Source organism: Marmota monax, unplaced genomic scaffold (genome assembly GCF_021218885.2).
Source record: "Marmota monax isolate L192 unplaced genomic scaffold, Marmota_monax_Labrador192_F-V1.1 WCK01_AAM20220418_F8-fsc00114, whole genome shotgun sequence".
Lineage (NCBI taxonomy): Eukaryota > Metazoa > Chordata > Mammalia > Rodentia > Sciuridae > Marmota > Marmota monax.
In genome coordinates this window covers 4043755-4063436 of record NW_026694943.1, presented here as the reverse complement: position 1 = coordinate 4063436, position 19682 = coordinate 4043755, and the positions used below count along the sequence as shown (strand labels likewise).

The window sequence follows — 19682 nt, the reverse complement described above, 5'->3', positions numbered from 1 at the left end:
CATGCACCAATAATTACAAGTAGCAGTGCTATTCATCCTAGTGATGTTTCTTATTCATTTGGCAATTTTCAAAATCTCTGTAATGTTATTCTTTTAAAATGAGAAATAAATCATTAATAGTTTCCAAGGATATTTTAAGTTAGTTTGGGAGACAAAGACCCCAGAAAAGCTGCCTGATACAACCACAGTGTTTTCCGATGCCCATTTGAACGGTGCTTTCAAGTTTGCAAAGCACACGCACATTTCCATGATGCCTCTCTATGCGGAGGCTGGTGTCACCACATGTGGAGCATCTCTAATCCCAAAACCCATGATGTTCCAAAATCTGCAAGTGTTTGAGTGTCACCATGAAACCACAGGTAGAAAATTCCTCACCATGACATGTGTTTCATGTGCTAGATTGTTTAAAATATTTTATAGAATGACCTTCAAACTATGTGTGTGTGCTATCTATGGAACACAAATGAATGTCTTCTTCAGACACGGGTCCCATCTCCAATATACTTCATTATATTTATGCAAATATTATTTAAAAACTCTGAAATCTAAAACCCTCTGCTTCAGGGACTGCAGATAAGAGGTACTCAAGTTGCATTCTATTTTAAAGATGAGAAAACTGAGTGAGTGGGTCATATGCTTGAAGATATGCAGTTCACACTGGGCAGAGCCAAGGCTGGGTGGGTCTCTGGTATCTCTCACTTTGGGGTCTATGGGAAAACACTCAGTTCTTACTGGCCTGGCTCGTGGACCCCCCGAAGCACAGCTTCATGATGGTGTGAGACCTGGGCTGGATTTGGAAGGCCAGGGAGATGGGGTGGGGATGCCTGAGCAAGGGTTGGCAAAAGGACAAGGGCAGACCCTCCTCACTATAGAGCAGAAAGGAACAAAGGGCATGGAGCCATTCTGTGGCAGTCCTGTCCTGAAGGCCCAACTGTGCACCAGGGACTTTATAACATGGGGTGGTAGGAGCCACTGGAGGCTTCTGCTCTGGAAGTGAGAGGTTAGTGTCTCTGTCAATATGAACCTATGGAACTAGGGGATAGAACTGGAGAAAGATGATGTATTAGCAGGTAACTGTCTGTAGGAAATTGGGCGTTTGATAAATATGTTGTGAAAGTGGTTAGAAACAGTAAAAATGGAGGACAGGTCTGAGGAGGACAATCCAGGAAGGACCAGGAATGCATGCCTGCCAATGTGTCTGCAGTCCCAAGGGACCAACAGGTATGACTGTCACCTTCCTGGGAATATATACAGCCGATCGTCTTCATTTCCATCTCCAAGAACCTGGGGCACAGGACACATGTCACTTGTTCAACTCAAGGTCATGCAGTGGGGATGAGGGGAAAGGGACAGTGAGAGGGTGGAGAAACATATCCGAGACCCTGACTCAGTGTTTAGTGCTTTTCGCCACTAGCCTACCCCACAGTGACCATCCAGATACCGGGGCAGAGTGGGAGCAGGGAGGACATCACAGCTGAAATGGAGAGGGAGGCAGGGAGGCCAGGAGGCAGCCCCCGAAGTCCACCTGTCCTGTGTTTGAAGCATCAGAGGGAGACCTGGCAAATGGTGGAAAGCATCTAGCAGATGATGTGATTCTATAATCTGTATACGGGGTAAAAATGGGAGTTCATAACCCACTTGAATCTAATGTATGAAATATGATATGTCAAGAGCTTTGTAATGTTTTGAACAACCAATAAAATAAATAAATAAATAAATAAATCAGATGAAAATACAAATTAGAGTTGCTTAGAGAGGGTGACAAAGAAGTGAAGGGACACGTAAGGAGAGACGTGGCTTTAAATTTTTTTTTTTTTTTTAAATCAGAGACAGAGGCCAAGGAAGAGAGAGACAAAAGAGAAAATTAATTCCCCTTGTAAATTTTGAATGGGTGGGAGTGGATGGGATTAAGCCCAGACAGCAGGTGGATTAAGTAGGAGGAAGAAGAGGGAAGATGGAGGGAAAATAATAGTAAGGGAAATAAACGGTGGAATTAGGAAGCCCAGGCAGGAAGACGATGGGAAGAAATAAAAATGTGCATTAATGACATTAATCAAAGAGTTTCTGCTGAAGCATATTCTCCCCACCTGCCTTCAAAACTCTGCTGTGTCCCCAGCTCCTACCTCTCTGCCACGTGATGGTACTGGGGTCAATGTTGAGACGGGCGAATTTACTCACTTCCTCTTCCGTCAGTGTGCCTGGGTCAGTCTTATTTATCCCCAGTTTCTAATGATTAAGAGGAAAAGACGTGATAAGTTCAAGAGGAATAGAAAGCATAAGGCCATGCCTCTTGCTTTATTCTCTCCATGCTAAGCCTTTTAAAAAACTAAACTTTGAGTAAATTGTAGGTTAGGCCAAATCATACAAATAAATGCCTGAGGTCAAATATCTTTTCCAGCTCAAGGCACCGAAAATCTGTATTACACCTTTCAAAGACAGATCTGAAAACAGAGCAAAGTGGGCCATTCACCGTGAACTCTTGGGCTGCTCTATGAGGCCACCACCTACCAAGCTCTGAAAGGACACAGACTGCTATCCCCATAACACATGCTTTAGTTGTTCTTTCCAAATGCATAAAACCAAAAGCTAATGTTTACGTTGAGGATTCAAAACAAGTTATTTCTAATTCACTAATAAAAAATTTCAAAATTTTAATGCACCTATTTTCTGCAAAGAAAATATCCTAAGAAAGTGGCTTTTAATGAAGAAGTATGTATGCATACATTAAAAAAAAAAGAATCCCGGAAACAGTGTACATGTTATAGCTGCTGAGGATGGAATTGCTCGCAACTCTCAACAGAGTGAACAAGCAAGGCAGGGAATTTTAAAAACCATTTAATACCAACCAGTGCGATGGACTATACCATGAAGGGTTATTTTTTAGTTTGGACGGAGAACAAGGGGAAGCCATGGGAGGAGCAGCAGAGGGGCAGCTAACAGCATTAGGAAGAAAATACCATGGAGGAGAATTAAGATGGCTTTCTCAAGTGCAAGTGGAATGTTTTGCTGCAACAAAACCTGAGAGAGATGAATTTTCAAAGCTATCTTGTCATTTCATAGACACTGACATATTTTACGAAAATACTTCTCTTTCAAAAGAGAAGAAAGCATCAAAATGCAGTTTGCTAGTGTGACTCGTAGGGTCCTTGTAGATTAGTGAAGCGGTCGTCTCACTTCACATGTGAAAAAACTGAGTCCTAAAAATACACTCGTTCACCTGGTTTGTGGTGCAGGATCCAGGTTTCAGGCTTCTAATTCTGCACTCTGTCTGCTATATTGTTCAGTCTCTTTAGAGTGTAATACCCAAAAGAGTATCTGGAAACCAAAATTGAGTCAAGTTCAACATTTCTGGCTTTGGCAATCCTTCTGATGTGTTTCTAGGATATTTTCTTTTTAAACAACCACTAACTGGAAACCTACCTTCAGCCGAGCAAGTTGAATTTCTGAAAATTCTCTGACACCATTCACTGAAGGGACCAGACGGTTATAAAGAGCCTAAAAAATAAACCAACAAACACAACTCCACAAAGTTTAAGGGTGGACTATGCACTTGGGCATTTCATAGGCTATGACAAAGTTCATGACAGTTATAACCAAACTATTTAGATTAAAGGTCCAATTAAAATTTGGGGACTAACATAAATCATAGAGACTTAGAAAATTCTGTTATTTTAATAAAAATTGACTAAATTTGAAATAACATACATTGCAAATAGCTTGTATAAACATAGCAAATAGCTCTTGATCTATAGCCTATGACTATCATATTAATATTTATCTGGATTGTGTTCCAAGGATACACCAGGGAATCACTTTACTTGAAGAAAGTCAGGACCTTTCTTGTAAAACATGCCAAAAAGCACCCCATTAATCCTTGCCCTATGTCCCTGAGGATTTAGGTCCTGGTACCTGGTCTCTTTCAGGTGTGTATTCAGCTTTTGGACTGCACGTATGTGAAGCCCAGGAAGGGTCTCTGACTCTCAGAGCACAGCTAAATTAACTGCACGTAGCATTAGTCTTAAAAAAGGTGCATGTCCAATCTCCCCGTTAGTATATAGATCAGAGACTGGACCTGGCTAGAATGAAGAGAATTGGCCCAATGGTCACTTTAGAACTAAAAACTCATCTCCAGTGATATTTGGCTTAAAAAGTACAACATAATATAATTCACCCAACAACTTGGCAGTGGTCATAAACCCATCTGAGAATCTGACCAAAGTACGGCTGCTCTCCTGGAATTGAAAACATATATAAAATTCACAGAATACTGAAAAATTTTTGAGAGAGAGTTTACAGACTAGAAATCTTTCCATGATTCCTTAAGAAACCAGGAATCCCAAGGATCAAGTTCCCAAATTAGATAATAAGAAATCCTTCCCACCTTATCGGTTTGAGTGTTTTCATGCAAAATCCTTGTGTCGATGGCAGCGGCCAGCAAGTTATTGGCAGCAGTAATGGCGTGGATGTCCCCAGTTAAGTGCAGGTTGAACTATAAATGAAACGGAACATCTATCTGTTTCAAACAAACATCGCCCGAATAGAATAAACGATACACTAACTATGTATCTTTATAACAAGCTGAATCCATGATGACCTAAATCAGAAAGTCCAGGTCAAGGCCTTCCACCGGACAAAGAGTACTTGAACAGCCTCTTTCATCACAAATTCTACCCTCGGGTTAGAGGAGAAACATTCTGATGGATTTATTGATAGCTTTCCTTATTTTGGTTTCTTTCTCTTTCCTTTATGCATTGCTGTATTCTTTAAAAAACTGCACTACGTCAACTATTCATTGGAATGACAAGGTATAAAATAAAGAGTAACAACAGAATATAAAACATTACAGAAAGTTTAAGAAAGAAGGTATGTCACTCCAACAGCTCTTATCAATTTTGCTATTTTCCTTCTAGTCCCACATGCACACATGATCATTATTTGTATAACTGGCAAACTTATATTTGGAAACTTGTTTTTTAAAAAAAGTTATTAGAGAGTGAGCATTCCCTAATCCAAATATCTGAAATTCAGAGTGCTTCAAAATGCACAACTTTTTGAGTACACCATCACATTGCTGACTGAAAAATATGCATGAAATTTTGTTTCATATGCACAATTATTGAAAATATCATATCAAATTATGTCCAGGTTATATGTAGAAGGTACATATAAAACATAAATAAATTTCATGTTCATATTTGGGTTCCATTCCCAAGATATCTCATTATGTATATTTAAAAATTTTTAAATTTAAATAAACCTGAAATTCTTCTGGCCCCAGGCATTTTGGATAAGAAATCTTCCTGCAGTCTATAATAATCTTGTTGGTGTAGTTTATTAAGGCTGTGGAATCATGGAGATGCATCAAAAATTTTACCCTCCAATGTCTGAATATGTAAATTGCTTTCAAATTTTCACTTTCTGCCAAATAAATGCAAATAGTAATTATTAATAAGCAATATATTTCTGGGAGTTAAAGGATTCTGATTAATATAAGAAAAGTTCTTTTTCAAAGTTTTAGCTGCAAAACACAGTAGATGAGTTACTTCAGGAAAAAAGTTACATCTTTCAGACTAAAAAAAAATAACAACGGAAAAAAGATGGTATTTTGTTTTAAGATGCATTTCTTTAATCTCTTGGAAGGTTAAAAATTCATATTTCTTGTTAAATTTTGTATTCACTAGAGAAAATGTGAAAATTACATATATATGTATTTTCATAAAATATATTTATAATTTCCAATGTTGGGATCCTAGTTCCATAACAGCTTATGCCTTAGCTTTTACATTTAATGTTAATGATACTAGAATTTTTATATCATAGTTTTCAAAACATGTTGTTAATTTGATATTCTATCTTTAAACATTTAAGTTTTTCGCAATTTTTTAATGTTATGAACTAGACAGAGTTTTTTGTTTGTTTTTGTTACTAGGAATAGAAGCCAGTGGTGCTTTATCACTGAGCTACATATCCAGCACTTTTTTGTATTTAATTTTGAGACATGGTCTTGCTAAGCCATTTAGGGCCTCACTAAGTGGCTGAAGCTGGTCTCAAACTTGCCATCCTCCTGCCTTAGCCTCCCAAGTTGCTGGGATTACAGGCATATGCAGAGCCCCAGGCACACAGCTCCCAGCCCACAGCTAAAGATAGAGTTTTAAAATTAAATCTTTATACGCACATCCAATTCTTCCTCGGGATAAACTAAAAATGAACTTATTTGGGCAAAGGAATGAATGTTTTTAAGGTACTTGATACATATTTCTAGCTCTTTTTGCAGAAGTTTTATTAACATTCACTTCCCAGAAGCGATGGAGAGTGTATTTCAATCTATCTCTGCCAAAATTTGGTATGAATGCTACTTTGAAAAATTCTGCTCTGTCAACTTGAGAAGTGAAGCAGTAACTGATAGTGGTTTTAATGCAGATGTTTTTGGTTATTAGTGGAGATGGAACACCCTTGGTTAGTTACTATTTATCTTCTGACATTTTTCTTGAACCCTTTGGCCATTCTACAACTGGGGTTTAAGTTTTGCTTCCAGCTGTCTACTTGATATCCTCTCAGGTGTCTCAAAGGACCCCCGAGGACTCTTCCCTCTGGAAGGCTCTCCTTCATCACACACACTGCCAACTCAGTTCCTCAATTCTCCATTTCAACAAAAGGTTCCATTGATTTGCTCAATGCAACACCCTGGACATTACCCTTCAATTCTCCCCTCGACTCATCCCAACATCTCCTGCCTTAGCCTCCCAAGTTGCTGGGATTTCAGGCATATGCAGATGTCCTACAAACATCAGCAAACAAAGCTTAAATCACCATCCTTTTTCGACTCTCATGGCCACTGTCCTGGGCCCAGCAGCCACCATCTTCCCCCTGGGTGGCCCCCACAGTATCCACACTGGGCTTCATCTGTCGACTTTTTGCACAGAGGCCAGAGTGATTTTTGGAAAGCCAAGCCTGCCTCCTGTTGTGATTCAGGGAAGATCTCTTCAACGAGGCCGACCATGACACTTAAATAAAACCCAGGCTCTTGGCAAAGAACTGAAAGGGCTGGCACCTGTCCACTCTTGTGCCCCATCTCCCTCACGCACCCTGCCCGGGGGGCTGCAGCCACACTGGTGTCCTCCTGTTCTCCGAACGGGCCAAACCCTTTCCTGTCTCAGGACTTTCCCACCAGAGTTCCCGCTGCTTGGAACGTCTTTCCTCACTCTTGACGAGGCTGCCCCTTGGCACCTTGAAGTCTTCCTATTCTCACTTTCATTTTCTCGGCCCATCTGGAATTTATTCTAACATTTCCCCCATTTGACTATTTGTGACATTTCTTCCAGTATGTACTGTGAGTGCAGGTGTCTAGATCAACAAGCGGTAAGCGTCGGGCACTGCGCTCAGAGCTGCAGATACAGGGATGGAGAAGACACGAGGGTGTTCTGCTCTCAGGGACCAAGTGCCTGACTGTGTGCTCCAAGCCACGTAGTGAATGGCTTAAAACAGTGGGACACCACCTCCCTTCCCTGTTTGCTGGCTAAATCCTGAGTGCTCTGTTCCCTAGACTCCATTCCCAGCCTAGCCTCCTGGCTCTGGATCGATCCTCCTGGCTTTGTCAATACTCACTCCTGTTCAGATGTGAGGCTTGGGCTGTTTTCTCAGTGATGCCTTGGATTCCTCTTTCTCACTCCCACCCCTTATTCTTGAGGGTTTTTCCAAAGTTTCCTCCCAGACACTCGGGCCTCCATGGGTAAATACTTCTCCTACTCCTTCAACAAAGTCAAAAAAAAAAAATACTTTCTAATGAGCACCCATTATTTTCTGGGCACTATACTAAGTGCTGGGACCTGGCACCTCAAGACAGGCCTCCAACTCACAGAAGACAACCAAACTGATGTCTGAAAACACAGGGGAATTTGTGGGGTGGAGCAGAAATTCAAGAACAGAACCTGAGATGGGTAATAAGGGTGGAAAAGGAAGAGAAGAATGTTCCAGGCACGGGAAAAGTCTTGGAATCAAGATAAAACAGGGGACTGAGGGTGCAACTCAGTGGTAGAGCATGTGTTGAGCATTCATGAAGTCCTGGGTCAGGGCCTCACTTCTACCTGCAAGGTAACAATAAGAGAAAACAGGACGGGAGTCTGTGAGGAAACTGAAATGGGGATGGTAGGGGGTCGGCCAGGAGATAGTGAAGCAGAACTAGCAGGCTACTGAGCCTTCACGTTGAATGGAGAGATGGGCAAGACAGTGACCGCTCAGACCAGGGTTCAGGGAGAGTATGAAGGAACGAACTGTGAGGCTGATGCAGACAGCAGAGGTGCTGAGATGAGCCCTGGTTAGGTCCAGGGCACAAAGGAGGCTACACGGAATGAAGAAAAGGTTCTCAGGAAAATAAGAACTGATACCACTGGCTTTTTTTTTTTTCCTTGTTCTCCTCTGCAAACATTTTATTTTGGAGTCTTAATGGACAGAAGTGAGCATCCAAGTCCTCCTGACTTTGGTAGTATAGCAATGACCAATGGAAGGATAGGTCAACATTCTTAAGAACATTCAAGTCTACACAGGTATTGGGACTTAGAATCTTTTGCAATCTAGAAAGGTAGTATGATGCATGTAAAACTTATTTATAAAATACCCCAACCAGGCAGTAGACCAGCACCCTTCAGAATACGAATATGCGTGAATAATCAGCAAAACATGAATATTCACACCAGGTGGCATACACAAAATCCACACGTGGCTCCCAATAGTCAATGGGAGGTTCTGCCACCACAGGAGCTATGCGAATGCTCTGGGTTTACAGAGTCTTTCAGGCTTTGGATCATGGATGAAGGACTGTGGGCCGCTTGATGAAACAGACACCGAGATGTCAGGAAGGAAACAGGGACCCACGGCACACCTCAAGGCCTTACCTCCTCCATGGGGATGACCTGTGCGTATCCGCCACCTGCAGCTCCTCCTAAACAACAAGGTGGCATTTAGTGAGTCATCAAGTGCATCTGCACAGCCCCGACAGAGCCCCAGGCACAGCTCCCAACCAAATAGGTAGGCATCTATGCCAAGGTGAAATCTACCTGCTCTGTGCAAGCAGAACAGGAGTAAAACAAAGTTTGCATGGGTGTCCAACTGTGCAATCGAAGACTTCCATTTCTTTGTTTAAAAACAAAGGTAAAATAATAAAGATACACATACACACACACACACATTTGCTATATATATTATAGCAAATGTCAGCACTGTAAAAACATTTCAGGGCTAGGATTATGGGTGCAGGCCCATAATCCCAGCAATTTAGGAGGCTGAGGCAGGAGGATCACAAGCTTGAGGCTAATCTGAGCAATTTAGGAAGATCCTGTCTCAAAAAATAAAAAAGGTCTGGGTATAGCTTAGTAGTAGAGCAACTACTACTGGGTTGAATCCCTAGTACCAAAATAACAACCAACAAAAAGCATACTTCAGGATATAACATGGTTTTATTAATTTATTATTGGATATCAAGGTTGTACTTTATCTAAATCATACATATACTGAAGTAGTAAATATTTTCACTTAAAAAGCCACCTGTAAATGATCTACAGATTATAAACTTCAGCCAGATCATTTTAGATAATCCTAGGAAAGGTCTGTCCTGTTGTTTATCCTTTAGGCATTAAAGCTGTATGTTAAAAAAAAAAAAAAAAAAAAAAGCATCTCACCCTCTTGTATAACATTTTACAATTTACCCCATTCTTTCTAGGCTACCTCATTTGAGCTTCACAATAACCTGATGAGCTGGGCACCATCGACTTTTTAAACTTTGACAGATGCAGCTCAGAGAGGTCTTCACTGGTGATAGGTCACACAACGGTGAGAGACACAGCTATGATCCAAACCTTGGCCCTCTCACTCCAAGCCTAATGTTTGTTCCACTACATAATGTATGACCCTCTATGAGTTATCAGTTCTTGATGAGTTAGGAGTTATTAATGTTTATAAAAGTAATATAAATATAATACAGTTAAAAACCACGAACTGCCAAGAACACACAGTAATTGCAATAAGTGCTATTGTAAAATGAAGTAAGGAGTGACTTCACGATAAATCAATGAAGAAAGAGTAATGAATGGGAATGTGCCAGACACGAGCCCAGCCAGAGCCAGAGAGGAATTTCATCATGACTCTGTGCACAGCCAGTTCGTCTCCAGAGCTCCTCAGGCCCCACACGACAGCTCCCACAAGCTGAGTCTTGGGGGCCAACTTAAGGGGCCTCTCAGTGTTCAGAGAGAAGGACCTTCACAGGGCTGGGATGATAAAATGCCCCCAGGACCAGCAGATTTTCAAAGGTTTTGGAGACAAGGCGCAATCGAGACAGAATGGGGAGGACTGCCCAATGGGCCGAGGGGAGTGGGTCTCCCATGGGCTGCCCTGAAGACCCTGCCCCATGCAGCTCCCTAGGCACTTCTGTGTACCAGGAGGACCAACCTGGGGTAACCGCTACGTACTCAGTGTGCAGAGGGCATACGTAGGCACAAAATGGACCAATTCTTGTGAAAAGTTTTACCCCCTGTGTATGATATTTTTAAAATCCCCCCCCACCACCACCACACACAATTTTGCTCTGAAAAATATACAAGTTGTGAAATAAAGTACCTTTCACTCCAAAAGTCGGTCCTTGGGAAGGCTGCCTCAGACAGGCAAAGGAGTTGACGTGCAGGTGGGCGGTCAGCGCCTGCACCAGCCCGATGGTGACTGTGCTCTTCCCTTCTCCAAGAGGGGTGGGCGTGATCCTGGTGGGGGGAGAGTGAACTTAGTCATTTTTCCAAGACAAACCATGCAGAGCTAACCTCTCCCAACTCCACTAGTAATGCCGTTGCTTGGATCACGGTGGTCTACCCTCAGCACTCAGGCCAGGCTGAAGGTAAGATCAAGAGAGAGATGTAGAGGGGCTGGGGCTGTGGCTCAGTGGTAGAGTGCCTGCCTAGCGTGTGTGAGGCACTGGGTTCGATTCACAGCACCACATGTAAGCAAATAAATAAATAAAGGTCTATCAATAACTAATAAAAATATTTTTTTTTAAAAAAAGAGAGAACAGGGAAGAAAACTAGAAACCAAAAGGGCAAAGTTACCTTTCTAACTCCTTAGAGTGAGGAAGCTCTTTGTTCTCACGGAGAGACACCAGCATTTCTGTTGCTTCCTATCTCCTGGAGACTCACAACTAAGCCTAATCCCTTTCCATACAATAGCTCTTTCAATATTGGAAAAGAGTAAGTCCAAAGCCCCTTCCATAGAAAGCAGAAACACCCCCCACCCCGGAGTTTATTACTGATAACACCCAAAAAAGACAAATATTCACATGTTTATAACATCACAGTATTAGATGATAGGAAGTGAACCAATTACATTCCCAAAGACAACCCATGAAGCTATTCCTTAGCATCTTATTACCATCAAATGCACCATCTGTGCATTAGATGATGTGAGTCGGGATGTGTAGGATATTAAACTACAACAGATCTGATGACAGTTTTCTGGCCTACAAAATTTGGTGAAGTGGCCACAAAGAGGAAGTCATGCCTTTGATCCACTGTGGTCCCCAACTATCTCAGACTACCCCTACAACACGATCAGTGATGGACAAGTCAGATTCCTTCTCTGCATGGATAACTCAGTGTCTATAATACACGTGATAAACACTAAGATGGGGAATAGGTCAACCAGACTATATTAAGTGTGCACGTGGAAGGAGGATCTAACTAGATTGGGAACACCAGGGAAGGCTTCCTGTAGGAAGTGACATCTTGGTGGAGTCCTGATAAATATTATCCAGATAAAACTGAGTGGGGTAGGGGTGGTTAATAAGCAGAGAACTTTGCATCTATGGTCTTATTTGTATTCCATTTGATAGATGAGAAAACAGGTACAGAGAGTTTGAATAACTTGCCCACGATCACCTGACTAGAAAGCAGTAGAGCTGGTCATACCCCACAGACCAGCCGTCTGACTGACTTCCCAGGTTATTTCTACTGATGGAAGAGTAAGTGTTCTGCTATGGTAGCTACAGCTTGCAGATTAACTAGCAGATTAGGGCAAGGAATGAGCACAGTCAGCCAGGGAGAACGAGCAGAGAAAGAGAAGGGTATGGACAAGTACATTTGAGAGACCAAAAAACCGAGGAGGAGTAAGATGAAAGAAGAGAACCCCCCCCCCCATAGGAAGGCCAAAGAAGAGCGCATTTAAGACAGAGGAGTCACAGGCCACTGAGGTCTGAAATCAAGTGAGGAAAGAGGAGAGCAGTGGACTCCGTGACAGAGTGACCACTGCAGGAGGGGCTGGTGGTGAGCCAGCAAGAAGACACACGGTGAAATAAACCTTCAACTCCCAAGTCACATGAAAGTGGCATCCCCGTTACCTCTGCATGTGTCTAATGAGCACATTTTAGAGCGGGGTCAACAAGGAGACTCAAAGTTACACAAAGGTGCTTATCCATGGAGTCAACTTTCTACTCTTTGAGATACAACACTCATAATAAGAGCAGAAGCCCAGAGACATCAAAATCGTAGGAAAGCTTGTAAAGAAGATGTAGTACCTTCTGTAGGGCAGTTTAAGGACGTACTGAGCATTTATTGTTTGCAAAGGAATAAGCGATTGACTTGAGCACAGTGTCCCATGAGTGATTACATTTTCTTTCCCCAGGACAGGCTCACAGAGCTGCAGAGCAGGCCAAAAGCGGCCACGCCCAGCGATGACCTCCTCGGAACTTCAGCCAGCCATCCAAGTCTTAATTAGAAACACAGGACTGCTCAGCTTTTTGCCAACGAATACAATTCAGGAAAATCAGAAAGTAGGAAGTATTTATTGGGAGCAATAAAAGGAGAGCTACAATAAAAAATTTATTTCGCCTCATGCCTGCATGCGATATCAAAATTTGGTTTACTTTTTTCCCCACAGTATCCTTAGCTCAGATTCCAAATTGTCAAGTTGACTTTGAAAAGAACAAACACAAAAACTGTCTCATGTCTTTTTCTGTTTCAGTGAGAGCGTTGTTTATGAAGATGGAAGTGTGATTTTTGTTGATGAACTTCCTCAACCTCTCCCGGCATGTTGGTGGGCTCCCGACCTATGTCCACTACACAGCATTTCTTATAGGACTTGTCTGCAACTTCTCAGATGGCTTATGACTAGGGATCTGATCTATCTGTCTTGCCTAAGGGCCACAAGTGTGCCAAGGTAGAGGATTTATTGTCAACTACAGTAAAAAAAAAAAAATTTGCCAAAGTACCCTGTGACAATTTGGATTCATTCTGAAATAGGCTGATCATTTACTCAAAGGTCGAAGAAACTGCTTATATGGAGGCAAGAGGTAAAACTCTGAATCATTCTTAAAATTCAGAATCTTGTTCAACAGTATTATTGGCATAAGTCACGGCCTAACCATGAATCCCAAACTATATGCTCAACAGCAAATGAGTATATATCATTCATTCTAGGCATCTTTATGATTTGGAAGGTCTTTTAAAAGCCTTTTATTATCTAATAATAAAACTTATAGTCCATTTGGTTGTGTTTCCCATTACATTTGACAGAGGTAAATAGTTCAGAGTTCCTGTGGGTACTGGTTCCTTCTAAATACCTTTGTTCTATTTTACAATTAATACAAATAAAGGGGAAACTCATAGATATTCAGTTATCTAAGGTAGAAGGGCAAAATCTTAGAAAACTCAGTAGAGGTTATTTTCACCCTGTACCAGAAAGATGGGGTAAAACATTAAAAACCCAAAAAGCCTCAAGTCAGGTATTTGGCATACTGCAGAAAACAAAAGATGAAGTGACATAAATGATATATTAGATTGAATATCACCTTTCTTTAAGGTGATATTCAATCTAATCTCAGAGCAGTCTGGATTTTTTTTTTTTTAATTACTCTGAGCAATTCAGAGAACTTCTAGAATATTCTGCATGGAAATCCGTGGAAGCCCAATAGAGACCAAGTGCACATTCAAATGCCCTGCAGCTGCACTCCAAGTCAGGTTCTCAAATGAAATTCCTTTTCATTAGTGTAACTGGGAAAATATGTAAAACTCAAGAGCCCCTAAGATTCTGTTGGCGTATTTCCCTGAACAATTCCCAATACTTTTCATTTTGTCAGGCAAGGCAAATAAAGTGATGTGTAGGTGTAAATTCCATGTGATACACAGCTGATGAAATGCAGATGATTCTGACTGAATGAGAAATCAGAAGGTTTGAAGAACGGCTTTTTAAGGAGAATTAATCTGTTCTGCTTTTGTGTTACCAATAACAGAAGTTTTTTTTTTTTTTTAAATCCCATTCTTATATATTTTAACCCACTGTTGATATATTTAAATCATATTTATATATAAATCCATACGTACAATAACAAATGTATTGTGAGTTAGGTTTATTGAAAAATTTCTTAGGTATTTGAATTCCTCTAAAGCATGGGAAAAGATTCATGTTAGACTTCAGAGAGAAAGGCACGACACAAAATGGTATTTATAGCATGGTCTTTGTACAAAAATGGATGCATAGACAAAATTCTGGAAAGAGATTTAAAACCTTTCAGAAAAAAGGAAATAATTCTGCACTTAATGAAGGGGTCATTTCCATTTCTGAAGAAGCTGCAACAGTGCATGACATAACTGATAATGTCATTCTGCCCTAACTTTAAAATTTTTTTTATTAATTGTAGATGGATACAACACATTTATTCATTCATTCATTCATTTATATGCAGTGCTGAGGATCAAACCCAGTGCCTCACATGTGCTAGGCAAGTGCTCTGCCACTGAGCCCCAGCCCAGGCCCCTGCTCTAAGTTTGACCTGACCAAAAATAAAAAAGGGAGTTGATTTTTACATTAAATTTATTTTCTATTTTTTTTTTTTAGGTTATAAATAAAATATTTCTGTTCTAAGTTGACCTCAATCATACAGCTATCAAGAATTAGGTAGTAAAGGCAGTTTACACATTTAAAAAATATATATCATTTGCTGTATATATATTGAATACTATGTGACATACATCTTATGGAACTATTCCTATTCACAGTGGTTTTCTCAACGCAGTTGAAAGAAGAGTATTTCATTTGGTTCGTAAAAGGTCTCTGATAATAAAGGGAGCTTTCACCACAATTCGGAAAAAGAACTATTGGGGGTGGGGGCAGGGGCTGGGGCTGGGGCTGGGGTTGGGGTTGGGGTTGGGGCTCAGTGGTAGAGCACTTGTCTAGCATGTGTGAGGCACTGGGTTCAATTCTCAGCGCTGCATATAAATAAATAAAATTAAAAAAAAGAAAAAGAACTATTGATTTTTTTGTGTTTAATCTGTACTTAAGAGAAATCATGCTTAATTTTCATTTCCACTTAAAATCTGGCATGCTGGCCAGTTAGACCCATTCACACTGGCCTAGAGCAATGAGCTTCTGGGACTGGCCGACATTAGCTGTGGTCCCAGTGGTCATCCTAGCATCCTCTAGCAGATGGATGGAGGCCGGGCCTTGGCAGTTTGACTCCAAGTTAGGAAACTGATAACATCATCATCTCGGCTTTTGTTTCAGATGTATCAATTCTGCGCTCCCAGCTCAGGGCAGGGCCATGTCTGGATTTTATTTCCAAAATGGACAAGCCCCAAATGGAATAAATCACAGTCATTCCACAAGAAAAACTGCTCTATGAGTCTTCCTCAATAAACTGAGAACACATCCTCCTGAGTTTTCCTTAAATCTTCTGATCTTAAACTCAATGAAAAAAATCCAGCAAACTCACCTACCAAGAGATCACCAAAGCCTTGGAAAACAGAAGTAAATACACGCACAAGCTGCTTTTAAAGTTCTTAACGTTCAAGAGTGTGTGTATTCCCGGCAACAGAAAAACTTGCATTAAGTGTTACTTCCCAAAAGTAACAGGGACTAGAGGGATGCTCACACTCGAGAGTCCTAGGGCCAGGTGTGCCCTGTCCTTCTTGGCAGGTGAATGGCTCCTCTCAGGGATGGGCCCAGAGCCAACGTCTCCCCTCAGGTTCAGTTATGGGACCTTAGGATGGGGTCGTGGGTTGGAGAGTAACTTGGGAGTCCAAGTGCAGGGAGCCTAAAAGCCTGAGAAGATTTAACCACAGTCAACCAGGGTCTGCAGCAGATTGTGTGGAAAAAAGGCTGTCCGTATTGAACATGCACAGACTTCGGGGATCATTATTCTCTAAATAATGTACAACTACTGCCATAGCATGTGCACTGCATTGCATTTAAGTGAGCCAGAGATGATTTCAAATATTGGAGGATGTTTGTAGGTTATAGGCAAAGACTCTGCTGTTTCCTAGAAGGAACTTGAACATTTGAAGATTTTGATGGCTGAAGGGGTCCTAGGACAAACCCGCTACAGATACAGAAGAACTGCAGTAACTGAATTCACCTCCAGGGATTTTTCAAAAGGAGATAACTGGACAAATGCACAAATATGCATGGCCAAGGCTGTGATCTTAGCATGCTGACAGTGGACAAAATTTGGAAATGATTTAAATGCCCATCAGTAGAACAGAAGACTGTGGAACATCCCTATCATATTTTCAAGTCATTGTCCACCTCATGCCCTTGAAGAATTAGAAACACACTGTACTCTAAACAGTAAGCTACCCCAGTGCTTCTCATGGAGAAAGAGGCGCTAAAACGTGCAAAATGGAATCCATGCCATCCCAGGCATTTTTACTCCACCCCCCACCCCCATGTATTTAAGAATCTCAGATGTGAGCATTGCAATGTTTATTATGCAGTCAAGAAAACAGTCACAGCTCCACATTTGCTCCCGTGGGGCGAGGTACACAGTGCACTGGTGCACAGGAAGCAGCTGGCAGAACAGCACAGGTGGGGTCACTTCAGTTATGGAAGAGTCTATCCACACCACGAAGGGACCCAGCACGGGCAGGCATCTCCTCTGGGTGGTGGAATTTGGGATGTTTTACTTCTTTTTTTTTTGTTTGTTTGTTTAAATTTTCTGTTTTTCTGGAATATTTCTATAAAGGCACTGTGTCATTTTTATAATCAGAAAAAGACATAAAGATAAAAGGACTCACATTGATAATTACATAAAAACAAAGTTAACTGAGCCAAGTCCAGTTACAAGAAATGTGTCTGCCTTACAAATGGGTTTTGCACCTCAAGCCTTGGCCCAGGTAACAGTCAATGCAATGAACTTTCTAGACAATGAAAGAATTCACAGGGTCTCTTGATGTTCCCTCAGTTCATACTAAATAAATGGTCCAAATCTCTTGTTTTCTATTATCTTTTCAGCTAGTTAATGGGTTTCCTCTTTTTAAAGGAAAAAACAGCAAACACTCCTTTTCCCAAACACTATGAATGTCTTTCATCAAATATTCAAAACAAGTGAAAAGAGCCCAGTGTTAGGTTTTAAAATTCAAGAGAGTAAGTTTTTTGTAATATAAATATGCAAAAAAGAAACATCAAGACTACTGATAAGAAAATATTAGTTTCACAAGATTATCTGTATCTCCTTCATTAAATATTACTGAGAATATAAAAACCAAAACAAAAAACCCTGCACAGTTCAAAATAATGTGCTTTCAACTCTTATTTTGATTTCTATTATGTAAAACTAAGTAAAACAGTCCAGGGAGCGGATCATGGCACAATGTAAGACATGAAAAAATTAAATACTGCATTAGGAGCTTGCTACACCTTTGTATTTTGTGGCAGGGATAATTTGCTCTTCCCTGAAAAAAGAAAAAGAGAAAGAAAAAAAAATTACCTCATGTCCGTGAAGGAATATCAAGTGCAATGAATAAACTAATGTCAAATCTGAGACAGGGTTCATTAGAGGGGTATGATAAGAAAGGAAGAGAATCTGACAAACATGGCTCCTGAGTGGAGTTTCAAGCACAGTCTTACCCAGCAACCAAGACGTATTTTCCATCTGCTTGATCCCTCAGCCTTTCCAGCAGGGACAAACGTACTTTGGCTTTGCTTTTGCCATAGATCTCAATTTCATCTGCAAGCAATCCTATCTCCTTGGCAAGGACATCCACAGCTTTTGGAGTCTGTCCTCTTGAAATCTCGATATCACTGGGGGGAAAGAAACACAAAAGTCTTCTCAGCTTAGGTGGTCGCCGTGAGAGTGAAAGCCAACCATGCTCCACGCCAACAAGGAAATCATTGCAACGGCCTGTGTCCTTTCTCCGGGGCACAGCTGCTAGCAATTAACGTGCAGGAGAAAAAAGCGGTGCACTTTTTAGACGTGACTCTTTAGACTCATGAAGATCCTAGAACTGTGTCCAGGTACAAGGATAACTCCGGTGCCACCAGGAAAGGAGAACTGTAATAGTACAAGGTGTGCAAGCACCTTCTGCAAGAAAAAATCCATTAGAGCAAAAAGCTGTATGTGGGACCCTCAAAGAGAAGGGCTACTGCGTAAAGCTCTCCTTCCTGCTGGCTAGCCAGGCCTGTCTCTTGGCTACTCAAAACTGTGGAAATGCTTTTTTATTTTATCTCTGTCCACACTTTTCCTTTCTCTTTCCTATTTCCAGTCCAAAAATCATATTTCAAAATATTTTAGCAGTTACATAACGGTCGGTCGGTACAAGGACGCAGGGCCCAAAGCTCAATTTCAAACTGAGAAAATTTCAGGAGCTCTGCAGAGTGGCTGCGCACCTGACTTAATTCTTGGATTTTACTGAAACAGGAGTGCTCTACACCAGCATGGGTACCATCAGGAGAGCCTGCTGGTGTTCATGTGCTCGGGCATATCTCGGGCTGTCCATCGTCTGACTGAAAGGCTCAACTATTCCCTCACAGCAAGGCTGATCCAGAGCCTTGGGCACAGGAGAGCTGATGTCAAGGAACGGCTTAGGGTCTCATAAAAAGGGACCACCATTCTGTGACTCACCCTGGAGCCCTTAATGGTGGCACAGCAGTCTCTCTGCAGTGGGCAGTGGACCACCCCCTCCATGGCAGGCAACCCCTCTGCTCTGATTTTTTGTTTCTATTGCTGAAAATCTATTCAGTCCCCAAACCAACCTATATTCTTCTCCATGACACCAAGGTGGTCTGGCCTTGGCACAGGAGGGAACAGTAGATGTGACTCCATCCCACCTGCTCCTAGGGGCACCAGAGAAGCCAGGAGAGGGGAGATGCCTCAGGCCTGGTGTGGCTCCGCGCTGGGCTTCCTGCCAGGCGAGCCCCTCCCCAGCCCCCTAGTCCTTTTCTAGTTCACCTTTCTCTCACCGGGACTTTCTGGACTCCCATTCATTTTGCCTTCCTGGCTATCCCTTTTTTTTTTTTCCTGTTTCTCTCCTCTCTCCATTTCCTAAATTAAACAGCCTACTTGTGGAAAGTCCCTGTGGTTTTCTCATCACTAACTAGAGCCACAGTGACATAATTTTGATTTTTTTTTTAAGAGACTTATAAACTACAGTCTGCCTTTCTTTCCCCAGTGGCTCTAGAAATCAAATTCAGTTAAATGACTAAATGACTTTTTTCCCCTGCCCCAAGTAGAACTAACTTTGAAAAACTTTGGTACACAGTTAGGTGGAATCTGTCTCAATCCTTTTTAGCTCTCTGTAAGTACAATTTATTGATTCACCAATGACTTCAATAACAAGAAAGTTCATGAAACACATTGTATAATTTCAGAGATGATGTTACAAAGAATAACATTCCTCATTGGAATTATGTATTAATGAACACAGAGCAAAACAGAGATGTTT

At 41.4% G+C, this 19682-nt stretch overlaps 1 protein-coding gene across 4 annotated transcripts in view; it reads right to left on the bottom strand.

The window, feature by feature from the left end:
• Nucleotides 1-19682, bottom strand: part of Mthfd1l (methylenetetrahydrofolate dehydrogenase (NADP+ dependent) 1 like) — a 190308-nt gene that overhangs the window by 129711 nt on the left and 40915 nt on the right. For 2 of the 4 annotated variants that reach the window (XM_058573639.1, XM_046427403.2), the window contains exons 11-16: nucleotides 17869-18042; nucleotides 10609-10745; nucleotides 8892-8938; nucleotides 4382-4489; nucleotides 3421-3495; nucleotides 2124-2226 (exon numbers count right to left, since the gene is read on the bottom strand). In XM_058573639.1, coding sequence (XP_058429622.1) covers nucleotides 2124-2226; nucleotides 3421-3495; nucleotides 4382-4489; nucleotides 8892-8938; nucleotides 10609-10745; nucleotides 17869-18042 — 644 coding nt within the window. Of the gene's footprint in view, nucleotides 1-2123; nucleotides 2227-3420; nucleotides 3496-4381; nucleotides 4490-8891; nucleotides 8939-10608; nucleotides 10746-16708; nucleotides 17694-17868; nucleotides 18043-19682 lie in introns of those variants that run through there. The other 2 variants (XR_009225227.1, XM_046427404.2) reach the window with 2 other exon arrangements.